The 13,231-nt window shown below is 45.3% G+C and overlaps 1 protein-coding gene and 1 long non-coding RNA gene across 4 annotated transcripts in view; one reads left to right on the forward strand and one right to left on the reverse strand.

Annotated features, from left to right (window-relative positions):
* DISP3 (dispatched RND transporter family member 3) overlaps positions 1-13,231 on the reverse strand; it is a 93,267-nt gene that overhangs the window by 26,958 nt on the left and 53,078 nt on the right. The window contains exons 5-12 of the mRNA XM_001371695.4: positions 11,708-11,842; positions 11,211-11,371; positions 9,991-10,130; positions 8,113-8,261; positions 7,561-7,722; positions 7,046-7,207; positions 4,008-4,121; positions 505-641 (exon numbers count right to left, since the gene is read on the reverse strand). Coding sequence (XP_001371732.2) covers positions 505-641; positions 4,008-4,121; positions 7,046-7,207; positions 7,561-7,722; positions 8,113-8,261; positions 9,991-10,130; positions 11,211-11,371; positions 11,708-11,842 — 1,160 coding nt within the window. The remainder of the gene's footprint in view (positions 1-504; positions 642-4,007; positions 4,122-7,045; positions 7,208-7,560; positions 7,723-8,112; positions 8,262-9,990; positions 10,131-11,210; positions 11,372-11,707; positions 11,843-13,231) is intronic.
* LOC103102011 (uncharacterized) overlaps positions 1-13,231 on the forward strand; it is a 52,457-nt gene that overhangs the window by 23,237 nt on the left and 15,989 nt on the right. For 2 of the 3 annotated variants that reach the window (XR_008911568.1, XR_466424.3), the window contains 2 exons: positions 723-795; positions 10,525-10,655. This is a non-coding gene — a long non-coding RNA (uncharacterized LOC103102011). Of the gene's footprint in view, positions 1-722; positions 796-10,524; positions 12,090-13,231 lie in introns of all 3 variants that reach the window. The other variant, XR_008911569.1, reaches the window with a different exon arrangement.

Raw genomic sequence — 13,231 nt, forward strand, 5'->3', positions numbered from 1 at the left:
TTTTGGAGGCCTCAGTTTCCTCAGCTGTAAAGTGGGAATAATAATCACCACCCTGCCTTTTTCAGAGGATTCAGTGTGATCATGTGGATTAAAAAGATAAAGGAAAGAAAAACACGATTTGCAATGATTATAAAATGAAGTCCAAAGAGGATAAAATCTGATTGTACTCTCCCAAGGGGATAGATCAAAGATCTGGCACTAGGAAGAGACCTCAGAGACCACTATGTCTAATCCCTTAATTTTGCAGATGAGGAAACTGAGGTCCAACATCACATCAGTATCAAATGGCAGAGATGGGATTTGAACCCAGGATTCTTAACCCCAGATCCCAGCTCTTGCCACTACCCCAGAAAAGGGCAGTACAGTGAACACATGTGCTTAACAGTTTAGTGGGGATCTAGGCTTTGTAGGAGAAAGATCCCCAGAAGCCTGAGCCCATCGGTCCAGAACATCCAGGCAGAGGAGAAAGGAAAAGGGGGCACCTTCTTCATCCTCAGGGCTCACCTGGAAGGAAGGCACTTCCCCATCCCCAGGGGACACAGTTTGCCATGGTGCAGGTAGGCTGGCATTGAGAGAGAACCTGTAGATGGCTGGTCTGCCTTTGCTCTTGGCCTTGGAGATATAAACAGTGCCCTGGGGTTCTAAGAGACACAAAAGGATACGGGATTTATTGGCATGTTCTCCTCTCCCTCCCTAATCCCTATATTTTCAATTTCATTTAGCCACTGCCTGGGAACCTGGATACCAGGATAGTCTCTCAAACCTACTCAGAGGACTTTAGATTTAGAAGTAAAGGTAAGATACCAGCTGCTCTAATTCCCTCATTAGACAAAAACATAATTATCTTAGAAAATTTTTATTGAGATCTATTTTCTATTGCCTATATTTAAAAATAATTCATATTGCTCTCTTCTGTTTTTATGCTACCTATATTTCCATCATATCCTTCCCCTGGAAGATGCCTCCCTCGCTTTAGTCTGTCATCCTGGAAGGTGCTTCCATTCCTGTTTTCCCCTCTGATTGGTGACGTCCTCACCTGGAAGCTCATTTGAGGAAGTGCCCAAGCCATGTATGCTTATTACTCTCTTGGATCTGACTCTCCTGACTTCACCACCTTGACCCCTAGAAGATCCCTTCCCCTCTCCCACCCTTTTCCAGCTCCCTTTTATGACTTGTATTGTCCTATTAGAACTTAAGCTCCTTGAGGGCAGTGGCACTCTTTCTTTTTGCTTGAATTTGTATTCCCAGTTTCTAGAACAAACTAAGGGTTTAACAAATGCTCTCTCTGCTTCTGTCTCCGTCCCTCTTCATCTTCTCTCTCTCTCTCTCTCTCTCTCTCTCTCTCTCTCTCTCTCTCTCTCTCTCTCTCTCTCTAAACCCTTACCTTTTGTCTAATTGTCAATTCTAAGACTGAAGAGCATCAAGGGCTAGCCTGTAGGGCTTAAGTAACTTGTCTAGGATCATACAGTCAGGAAGTAACTGAGGACAGATTTGAACCCAGGTCTTCCCAACTACAAGTCTGTACTCTATCCACTATGCTACCTAGCTACCCCCCCATCTCTCTCTGTCTTGTCTGTCTGTCTGTCTGTCTCCTCTCTCTCTCTGTCTCTCCTTGTCTCTCTCATTGTTTCTGTCTCTCTCATTCTCTATCTGTCTCTCTCCTTCTATCTCTGTCTCTTTCCTTGTCTCTGTCTCTCTAATCATCTCTCTGTTTCTCATTCTCTATCTCTGTCTTTATCCTTGTCTCTCTGTCTCTCTCCTTGTCTCTCTCTCTCCTTGTCTCTCTCTGTCTCCCTCTCTCTCTCTCTCTCTCTCTCTCTCTCCCTCTCCTCTCTTTCCTTCTCTCTCTCTCTCTCTCTCTCTCTCTCTCTCTCTCTCTCTCTCACTCTCACTCTCTTTCACTCTCTCTCTCTCTCTCTCTCTCTCTCTCTCTCTCTCTCTCTCTCTCTCTCTCTCTCTCTCTCTCTCTCTCCTCTTCTCTCTCTCTCTCATTTCTCCCTCTCACTCAGGCTAGAGGTTACCAGAGTGTCTATGAAGATTCACTCTGGGTAGTCAGAGGTTTTCTAGCACCCTGTCCCAGGGATCCTGTATGTCAGTAAAATGTTTTCCCAATGGGGAGGGAACACTTGGCTTCTTGGAACCTCAGTTGGCTCAGACCCCACCTCTGTGGCCAGCAGGCACCTATGCCAATACTGGTAGGAGGTAACAGGCTAATCCTTTGCTGAAAAATCTTGAGCTGAGCCAAAAGCAGAGCTGAAAGGAATCATAAAGGTCAACTAATCCAACCTCCTCATTTGACAGATGAGGAAACTGAGGCTTAGACCAGTGAGGAGCCTTCCCTAGCAGGAAGTGGCAGAGTTAGGATTTGACTCCAACTATAGCACCCTCTGTTGTACTAAGTGTACCAGTCTGGCATTTGAAGTCTGTCACAATCTAGTGCCCCCCAAGTTTTCCAATCTTATTGCATGTTATTCTTTTCTGTCAATCAACCAATATGTATTTATGGAGCACCTTCCATATTATGACTATCCTTCACTTTAAGCCTCCATGCCAGGCATTGTGCCAGGCACTAGGGATACAAAGACCCTGCCAGGCCTCAAGGAAGAATATCTATTCTACTGCGGGAGGACCTTGGTCTTTCAGACCTGAACTGTGTCCTCCCATCTCCTTGGCTTCTCCTTTATGGTTCCCCATGTCTGGAATGTCTCCTCTTTCCACTTTACCTACTAAAGCCTACCCATCTTTTTAAAATTCAAAGATATTTTATTTTCCCAATTAAATGTAATAACAATTTTCAACAAATGTTTTCCAAAATTATAAGATCCAAACTGTCTCACTCCCACTCTCAGAGATGGTCAGCAATTTGATCTCTACCCATCTTTAAATAATTTATTTTATTTTATTTATTTATTTTAAAAATTTCCCATGGTGGAGACTGGAACAACCTCCAGGAAGTGATGCAGAGTGAGAGGAGCAGAACCAGGAAAACATTATACACAGAGACTGATATGATACATTGTGGTACAATCGAAGGTGATGGACTTCTCTATTAGTCTCAATGCAATGTCCCTGAACAATCTGCAGGGATCTAAAAAAAAATACTACCCACAAGCAGAGGATAAACTGTGGGAGTAAAAACACCGATGAAAAGCAACTTCTTGACTACAGGGTTGGAGGAGATAAGACTGAGGAGAGACTCTAAATGAACACTCTAATGCAAATTCCAACAACAGGGAAATGGGTTCGAGTCAAGAACACATGTGATAACCAGTGGAATCATGTGTCGGCTATGGGAGAGGGAAAGGCGGGGGGGGGGGGGGGGGGGGGAGGGGAGAGGAGGAAAAGAAAACGATCTTTGTTTCCAATGAATAATGTATGAAAATGACCAAATAAAATATTGTTTAAATAAAAACAAAACAAAACAAAAAAAATTTTCCCATGGTTACAAGATTTATGTTTTCTTCCTCCCCCATCCGTCCCTGCTCCCAGAATTGACAAGCAATTCCACTGATCTACCTAGCTTAATTCAAATACCTCTTCCTCCAAGAAGCCTTCTCTGATTCTCCTGGATGGGAATGACCATTAGCTCCATTGAACCTCTAACAACATTTTGTTCCCACTTTTCTACTGTATTTCTCATGGGATATTGTGTATTGTGGTCATCTAGATTTGTCTTGGTCCCTTCTTACCAGGCAGTAAGATTCAGAAGGACAGAGACTCTGTCTTTCTAAATCTTGAATCCGCTCTAGCACCTAGCATGATTCTATTTATACTAAATCTATATATTCTATATATGAGTAAATAAATACTCAGTGAATGATGAATGAAGAAGTGAATGGAAAGGGAGGAAGAAGGGGATAATAGAAGGAGGGAAAATGAGAGAGAAAGAGAATGCAAGTGAGAGAGGGGGAAAAAGGAGGGAGGAGGGAGACAGACTTAATTAACTCGTTAGCTCTCTCTCTTTCTCCCCCTCCAGTCCTCCTTCCCCCAGATTCTCCCATACTGACCCTGTTGGGTGGCTTCACTCCGGCTACCCCAGGCAGGTCCAGAACCCCTTTTCTTCTTCTCCAGAGATGTCCGGATGTTATTCTGCAGACTGTGGGGCTTTTCCTGAAACAGACCTGTCCCCCAAGCCAAGTCAGGGAGGGAAAAGCCTCATCTCACCTGGAGGGAAGGGATGGAGGGAGGCGGAATAGGGCTATATCAAGGGTGCTCCAGGGGAATGGTCTAGGGGAAATCTTTGGTCAATATGCCCCACTCCTCATGAGGCCAGGGAGCTGAAAAAAGTCAGACCAAGCAGAAACACGAGCAGAGGGTATGAGCAAGGTAGACTCAAGTACAATGGCCCCAGACATAAAAAGAGAGACCTGACTGAGGATCTCCGATGATCTCCCCGTCCTATCTCCATTGCCAGTCTCACCCAAAATTAAAACCACAGTGCCAGGTTCAAAATCACAAAATTAAACTTTCAGAGCTGGGAGGGGCCTTAGAACAGAGAATGTCAGAGCTGGGAGAGAGCTTAGAACAGGTAATGTCAGAGCTGGGAGAGAGCTTAGAACAGAGAATGTCAGAGCTGGGAGAGAGCTTAGAACAGGGAATGTCAGAGCTGGGAGAGACCTTAGAACAGAGAATGTCAGAGCTGGGAGAGACCTTAGAACAGAGAATGTCAGAGCTGGGAGAGACCTTAGAACAGAGAATGTCAGAGCTGGGAGAGAGCTTAGAACAGAGAATGTCAGAGCTGGGAGGGACCTTAGAACAGAGAATGTCACAGCTGGGAGGGACCTTAGAACAGAGAATGTCAGAGCTAGGAGAGACCTTAGAACAGGGAATGTCAGAGCTGGGAGAGACCTTAGAACAGAGAATGTCAGAGCTGGGAGGGACCTTAGAACACAGAATGTCAGTGCTGGGAGAGACCTTAGAACAGAGAATGTCAGAGCTAGGAGAGACCTTAGAACAGAGAATGTCAGAGCTGGGAGAGACCTTAGAACAGAGAATGTCAGAGATGGAAGAGACCTTAGAACAGAGAATGTTAGAGCTGGGAGGGACCTTAGAACAGAGAATGTCAAAAATGGAAAGATTCTCAGAAACCTAATCACAAAGTCTCATTATGTAGAAGAAACAGCTGAGGTCCTCAGAAGGAGAAAGGATTTACCCAAGGTCATAACGTAAGTTAATGGAAGAACCTGGACTAGAACCCATATCTTGGACTCTCATCCCATCTTACACATACACACACACACACACACACACACACACACACAAACACACACACACACAAACACACACATACACATACACACACACAGTGCTTCCTTGAAAAATTGCAACATGAAGTAGACTTTAGAGTCCACTGAATCCATTGTCTTCATTTTACAGGTGGGGAAACTGAGGTCCAGCAGGTTGGAAGGTTTTTATCTAAGATCATACAGGAAGTGTCAGAAGTGAGATTTGAACTCACAGCTTTGGACTACTACCCTGACATCTTAAATTCCAACTAAGTACTCTAGAGCCCTACCATCTGAATTCAAAACCAGCTTGTGATATTCTCTGTTTGACCTTAGCCAAGTCATTTCCCAACCCTAGGTCTCAGTTTCCTGCCTTGTAAAATGAAGGAAATGAACTCATTGGTCTCTGAGGCCCCTTTTAGCTCTGGATCTAGGATCCTCTAAGAATAAGAGGCAGCTCTACTGGAGCTCTCCAAGGAGCTTGGTACTTAGAATCCAGAAACTTAAATCCTAGTAACTATAACATATGTATAATAATATATAATAATAATAATAATGAATATATTTTAAATAGACTTAATGGTTTGCAAAATTTGCACATCCTAATTCATTTGAGCTTCATAGTAACCCTGTGAGGTAAATACTCCTGGTAATTGTTACCCATTTTACAGATGAAGAAACTGAGGCCAAAGTACCTTGCTCAAAGTCATACAACCAATAATGAACAGAGGTGGGAGTTAAACCTATGTCCTCCTGCCTCCAAGTCTAGTGTGTTACCTACTACACCACACTGTCTTATTGCTGTCCCTCCTGGCATGCCACAATATATTGTTAGCTATTTGGTCGATCTCTAAAATGAGAGCAGTTGCTGCCTCTGACACCCCTGTCTCTGAGGGCTGTTAGGAGAACCCAAGTTACAGCCACAGGCCCTAGCCAGACCTCTGAAGGCATTGGGGACTCTCTGAGCACTGGCATCAATGAGGAAGATGCTTCCCTCTGTCAGGTGATTCCAAAGCACTTGGCTTTCCTAATGCGTGAAGACCAGGCTAATCTGAGCGATGCTGCTATTAAAATGGCGGTCATTACAATGGCTCTTGGATTTCCACTGGAGGGCTCTAAACACTTGCCTTTACAGCATCCCTGGGGAACTGTGTGACCTTGGATAAATACCTTTATCTCTTTGGTCTCCAACTTCCTTCCCCACAAAATGAAGGGGTTGGGCTAGATCCCTTCTATTGCTCACATGCTGGGATTCTAAGACAGACAACATCAGGGACTCTCATCCTTATTTTCTTGATGGGGAAGCTGAGGTCCAAGGAAATCACAGGATCAGAGATGGAAGGGACCGTTGATGTCATCTGGTCCCCTAGAGATCCCTCCCTGCATTTTACCATTAAGGAAACTGGGGTCCAAGGTCACACAGGTAGTGAGTGGCAGGACCAGAATTTGAATTCAGGTTCACTTTGATCTACTCAAGATCAATGAGGACTCAAACCCAAGTGTCCAGTGCTCTTGGCCCACAAACTATAATAATAATCACTGTTGCGGCCAACAGCATTTACATAGTGATTTGTTATTTATAAGGCACTTTTTGGCTTACAAAGCATTTTGCTCACCATCCATCCTATGAGGTGGGCAACCATCCCATTTTATAGAAGAGAAAACTGAAACTCAGGGAATAGTAACTGTTTTCTGGTTAGTAACCTGGCATGAACTTGGAGTTCTAAATGTGTCAAGGGCTGATCCCATAAGCAACCCCCAGCCACCCCCCCTCCCCGTTTCCTCTGCCCCACGACACCCCCTCAGCCTGGAATTCTCACCTGAGCAAGTGACACACGAGATGCCTTCAGCACTCAGGTTGTACTTGAGGTCCAGCAACACCTGGATATTGGTGTCCGGTCGGAAAAGGAGTGGTGCTCGGCTGGCCGGACGGAGCCGGCTAGCAAAATAGAGGGACAGGATGAGGACAGTGACAAAGAGCCCTGCAATGAGAGGCCAGGCTGGGACCCACATTCTCTTCCACCTCTGGGTGGTCTTCTCTTCCACCGCCCCCAAAGCACCTGGGATAGGAGCCTGAAAGCAGCCTTGCAGATAGCTACTTGCCCCGGCTCTGGGACAGGTTGCCTGGCTTCCCTGGAAAAGCTCTGAGTGGCTCTCTAAGAGTCACTTGCTGAGATGTGCACGTGGATGGGGCAGAGAGTGGAAGTTATGGACAAAATGGCAATTACCCCATAGACTGGGAGACCAAAGCCCAGACATTCCATGGGACCCCCCTACTGACCCACCTGTGAACTAGATTTAAGCCTCAAAGTGTGATGGAGGGGGCCCTGCTTACCCACAATGACCCAGCGGCTCTTCACAGCTGACCACAATACCCAGTGGTGGAGAAGTTCTTGGAGCTGAGTGATGAGCTGGCCTCGGCTGCTTTTCTCCAGGGGAAGCTGCAGGTTCTCGGGGAGCACAGACACGAGGGGGACATCCCCCATCTCCAGGGTGACTGATGAGGGAAAGGGGACAGCTATTTCTGACTTGGAGCCCTGGGGAAAGGCTGTAGGGGGATCACCTCCATAGGGGCTGGGCCACAGGGCAGAATGTCTAAGGATTCCTGCCCCATCTTAAGAAAGTGGCCCAGGAAAAGGTCATGATTTTCATTTCTGAGCATGTGCCCTTCTGGAATCCCTAAAGAAAGGGACAAGGGAAGAAGAGTGTCTTTTACTGCAGTTTCACTGTTTAGCTGGTAGAGGCTGCAAAGAATCTGAGGGTCAGATGGAGCCCAAAGAGGTCATCTCGTCCAGCCTCCTGCTGCCAGGCACAGTAGCCTAGATACTAGGGTGTCTGCTGGTAGGGGCAGGGGGAGGCAGGAAGGGTCTGGGGAGGGGTATCTCACCTGGCTCCTCCTCCACATTCAACAGTGGAATATCATCATCCAGATAGGGCATAGGACCTTGGGCTGGGCCCATCCCTCCTGGTTCTGGACTGATGAACAGGCCACTGGAGAGATGGAGAGAGCTCTTCCGGACACATTTCTGGTGGCAGCTATGGAAGGAAGGTCTCTGATTTAGTGTGTAGCCCTGAGGGCTCATAGGGAAGGTCGGGGCTAGATTTGGCTCAGCTTCTTCCTAGCCTCCTCAGCACAGATGCTCACTAAAAACTAAGCACTCTTAGTGGAGCTGGGAATCGGTCCAGCCATCCTGGATAACAGTTTAGAAGTATGCCCAGAAAGTTACCAAATCATCTGATTTGACTGAGCTCTATTACTACTAGACCTATGCCCTAAAGAAATCAAAGGAGTAGGCAGAGGACATATAAGGCACACAAATATTTATAGCAGCTCTTTTTTCATGGTGGCAAAGAACTGAAAATGAAGGGAAATCCCATTAATTGGGAAATGACTAAAGAAATCAGGATGGAGTGGAATGGGATATGCTATAAGAAATAAAACTTTGAAGAAAAGTTTCAAAGGAAACCAAGAAAATCTCTGTGAACTGATGCAGGGTGAAGTGAGCAGAACCAGGAGAACAATTTATACAATGACAACTACATTGTAGAGAAACACATCTTTGAAGACTTTATACTCTGATTGAAGCAATGAGAAAACTTGAGCTGAAACTTGTCACCTACCACCTGCCTCAGAGCCATTAAAATGAGATTGAGACATAACTTTATAGACATGGCCAATGTGGCAATGTGTTTTGCAGGATTCTGTTTATTTGTTATGAAGGTGTCATTTTTTTAATTATTCAATTACGGGGTAGTGAGAGAAATAATAAATGCTTATGAAAATAAAATTTTTAAAAACCAAGCACATCTCAAAAAATATGTCAAATGAGGAATGGACTAGGAAAGAGAAGGCTTGGGTTTGAGTCTCCACTGGCCTTGTCATCCCTGTCAATTAGCCCCACCCTCAGTCACTTCCATGTGTTGCAATTTTGGGCAGGCCACCTTAACCTGCCCAATTTAGCTTTCTTAGTTGAGGGATAAGGAATTTGGGCAAAATGATCTCTAAGACATCTCCATCATTCTCAGCTCTGACATTCTAGAATTTAAGGTCCCTTTCTCCCAGCTTGGACATTCTGTATTCTAAGGTTATTAATTTCAAGAGGCAGAGACAGCTAACAACTGGGCAGCTCTGGAGAGCTGTATAAGTGGAATTTTGAACTCTTGGACTTCATCCCCCAGAAGTCCTTCAGAATTTCCCAGAATTCCTCTCCTCTCTCCACCACGCTGATTAAGAGGAATTCTGGGAAATTCTGAAGGACTTCTGGGGGATGATGTCCAAGAGTTCAAAATTCCATTTATACAGAGGTCACATATAGGAAGTGGTACCTGAACTGGGCTTTGGACAATCTAGGGATTCTACAAGGTGCAGATTGTGCCCCAGGCACAAGAGGCCACTTATACAAAGGCATGGGCACAGCTTGAAGTCCAGTTGGACTGGAAGGGTGTGTCTATGAGGGCAACTAGGGGACACCATAGTGCATAGAGCACCAAGCCTGGAGTCAGGAAGATTTGAGTTCAAATATGGCCCCAGACATTTCTAGTAGTGTGTCCCTGGGCAATGACTTAACTTCTGTTTGCCTCCTTTTCTTCATTTGTAAAATGGAAATAATAATAGCGCCTACCTCCCAGGATTGTTGTGGGAGCAAATGAGAAAATATTTGTAGCACAGTGTAAATGCTAGGTATCATCATCATCATCATCATTACCATTGTTGTTGTTGTTTTCCCCATTTTGCTGTCATTGTTGCCCATGTCCCTAGGCTCACCTTGTCTGGCAGGAGCTTTCTAGTGGGGCCACATAGAGGTTCCAGATTCCTAGGGCAGCGGGCATGGTAAACAACACTGCCAGCCAGCAACAGGACACGATGAGGGACATGAACAAGCCAAAGTCGTGAACGGCTGGGATCTGCAATGAGAGTGGGACCAGTTAGACCTGAGTCCCAGGAAAGCTATCTTCTCGCCCAAATCTGCCCCCAGCTAAGGGGTAGGCAGCTGGCTCGAATGGAATCCTCTAGCCCAAAGCACCTCCTGGAACCCCACATCCCAGCCCCCAAGGAGCCATTTTACCAGGCTAGGGCTCAATTTCTCAGCATTGGGAGGGACCTCAGAGGCCACAAAGTCCAAACCAAACTGATAAAGCTGAAAGGTCACCTCCAAGGAGAGAGATCTCAATCTCCCAGGGAGGACAATTCCTGTTTCGAACTGCTCTAATTGTTAGGAAGCTTTTCCTGCCATTAAGCTTCATCTGATCCTCTCCAAGTTCCATTCATTCCTCTTTTCTTTTTTTTTCTGTCCTCTAGAGCCAAGCAAAATGAAGCGAATCCCCCATCCACATGGGAGCCTTGCTGATACTTGAAGCAGTGATCAGGCTTCTTCTAATTCTTCTCTTCTGGGATAAACATGATCAATCTCTTCAAATGATCTGACTCTGGTTGGTGCTGGTGACATCTTCCAGACCCTCTCGATGCTGTCCATAAAACGTGGCTCCCAGAGCAGGGCACAATGTTCCAGACATGTCCTGACTAGGGCAAGGGACAGCAGGACTATCACCTCCCTAGTCCTGGATGCTCTGTCCTTCAGGATGCAGCCCAAGATAGTGTTAGTTAAGGAGGATCTTGGTTGTGTTCTGACAGCAGCCAGGCAATGTAGCCCAGATACCCCTGGCTCTAAAAGGGAGGTGAGACAAAGATCTAGGGAGAGAAGAGGAGGGAAGGGAGGCAGGGACAATTTGAAAGAAACTAGAGGCATGGTGGGGAATTGAGTGGTGCAAAGACTAAACAGTGGGAATATTGGCTCCTATAGCTAGTGGGGAGGTCAGGGTGGGTGTGGAGGGGAGGGAAGGCCCATCCAGGGTGCCATGGATAAACCACCCCACAAATGACAGGAAGCTGAGGATCTAAGCTAGTCCTAAGAGTATAGATGGCTCCCAGGTTCCAGAAAGGGTCTGTGTATGCTCAAGCTAGAGCAGAGAACACAAGCTGCCCACCTGGGAGAAGATGTTGGCTGCATAGGCAGCAGCAGTGGTCAAGGAAGTGAAGAAAGTGGCCTTGCCCGCTGTCTGGATGGTGTGGATCATGCGCAACTGTGGATTCTCCAGGTGGGTGGCCTGGCGGTAGGTGTTAATGAAGACAAAGACATCATCCACACCTATAGGAGGCAACCCAGGCAGGGCAGGGGTTAGAGGCACTTTTGAAAGAAGGGACATCTCATTTGCCTCAGTCTATAGGGCTTGGAGGCCTAAGAACATCAGAAAATTCCTGCTTTCTGACCTGATCTGGGTTCTTAGGGTATTGGACCCATTAATCATGTTACTGAGCTCCCGCCACTGTGCCCATCATCACCTAATTCATCCGGCACATTCCTGACTGCTACCCTTTGATGAAGATGTGAAGAAACTTCTAGACCCTCCACATCCCACCCAGAAGTTGATGGGAAGAAGAGGAAGGAGTATAAAGTCATCCCCAACAGCCCGAGACAACTCACCAATGCCTACAATGACAAAAGCAGCCACACCGTTGAGGATGCCCAGGTACTGGATTCCAAAAACAACATGGTAGAGGAACAAGGCAACCAGGCAGCTCAGGCCAATGCTGGCAATCCCAAAGAAAGACAGGAACACTGCATGACAAAACAGAGAGGAACAGGTGAGGTGAGACTTCTGGGGAAAAGATGAGAGGACCAGCTGCTCGGGAAGTCCTCAACACACTATGTTTGCATGGGTCCCAAAGATAAGGACTGGAATAGACAAAAAACAAAAAAACAAAAACACCAAAGACAGAGAATGGAGCTGAGTCCCCAGAGACTTTGTAGGGAGTCACCCTTCAGGAACAGAATCTCCTACTCTTTGCCAGCTTGCATCACATCTGTGAGTTTGAGACAGTCATTTAATTTCTCTGAGACTTTGTAAGCTTCCCTATAAAATGAGGGGATTCCATTAGATGGCCTTTGAAGGTTCTTCCAATTCCAAAGATCTTAGATGGCAATTTACAGAGAGCTGATCCCAACTAAATGAGGATCAGAAAACTTCCAAACATGGGAAATATAGCCAGCCACTCTTTATTCCTCCAGTAGAATGGTAATAAGCACATGCCCATCTCAGATGAGCTATAAGAGCAGTCAGTACATTTAAATATTATTATTATCTTTCCCATCATTCTGAGGAGAGAGTACTAGTATTTAAAATACACAGCTAGGGATACTGATCATTATTACTACTCTTCTCTACCTTGGATCTAAAACTTAGGAAATAGGAGCAATGGACAGGGACATGAGACTGGAATCTTCTGAGCCTGGTTGAGTTAGAATCCCTGGGATTCAGTTGGAAAAAAAACTATTACTCTGGACCTGGGAGAGGAAAGGAGAGAGATGTGTGACTGCATCTTCCAGAAGCTCATTTACTACTATAATATTTCACCTGACACAGGGTGGTGTGTTACACAGTTCCAGCTGGCACCTACCAGAAATCACTTAAAAATCCCTTGGAATCTCTTTCTGGTGCCTTGTTGGCCCTCTCTCAATCCCTGGGTGATAATTAGAATGCTCCCCACCATTGTGCATTCTTGCCAAACTCCATCCTCAGTGTCTATTGATGGGGGTTCAGATAGAAATAAGTCCTGGGACAAGCTCTATCTTGCTATTACTCTTTTTTAAAAAAATTATCTATGGCCTATTGCATAAGTAGATAAAAGGTTACTTACTATAATTCAATGTGAGTTCTAAACATGTCACCTCATCTCTCTTACTGGCTTTTAGGTAGTGCAATAATTCCTAAAATATCTCTCCTTCATCTCTTTTATATATCAGTTATTTTTCCTATAAGATAGTTTATATTTTCTTACATTTTCTTCATTTTTTAACTTTATTTTTTATTTTGGCCAATTCTAATTTTCAAGGGGTTATTTGCTGTTATCTTTTCATGACTAGCTCTTGCCTCTTTTCCCATTTTCCCCTCCACTGTTCTCATTTGGTTTTGAAAATAATTTTAGTTCCTTCTTTAACTTTTGCTTT

This window comes from Monodelphis domestica, chromosome 4, assembly GCF_027887165.1.
Source record: "Monodelphis domestica isolate mMonDom1 chromosome 4, mMonDom1.pri, whole genome shotgun sequence".
NCBI classification, from domain to species: Eukaryota; Metazoa; Chordata; class Mammalia; order Didelphimorphia; family Didelphidae; genus Monodelphis; species Monodelphis domestica.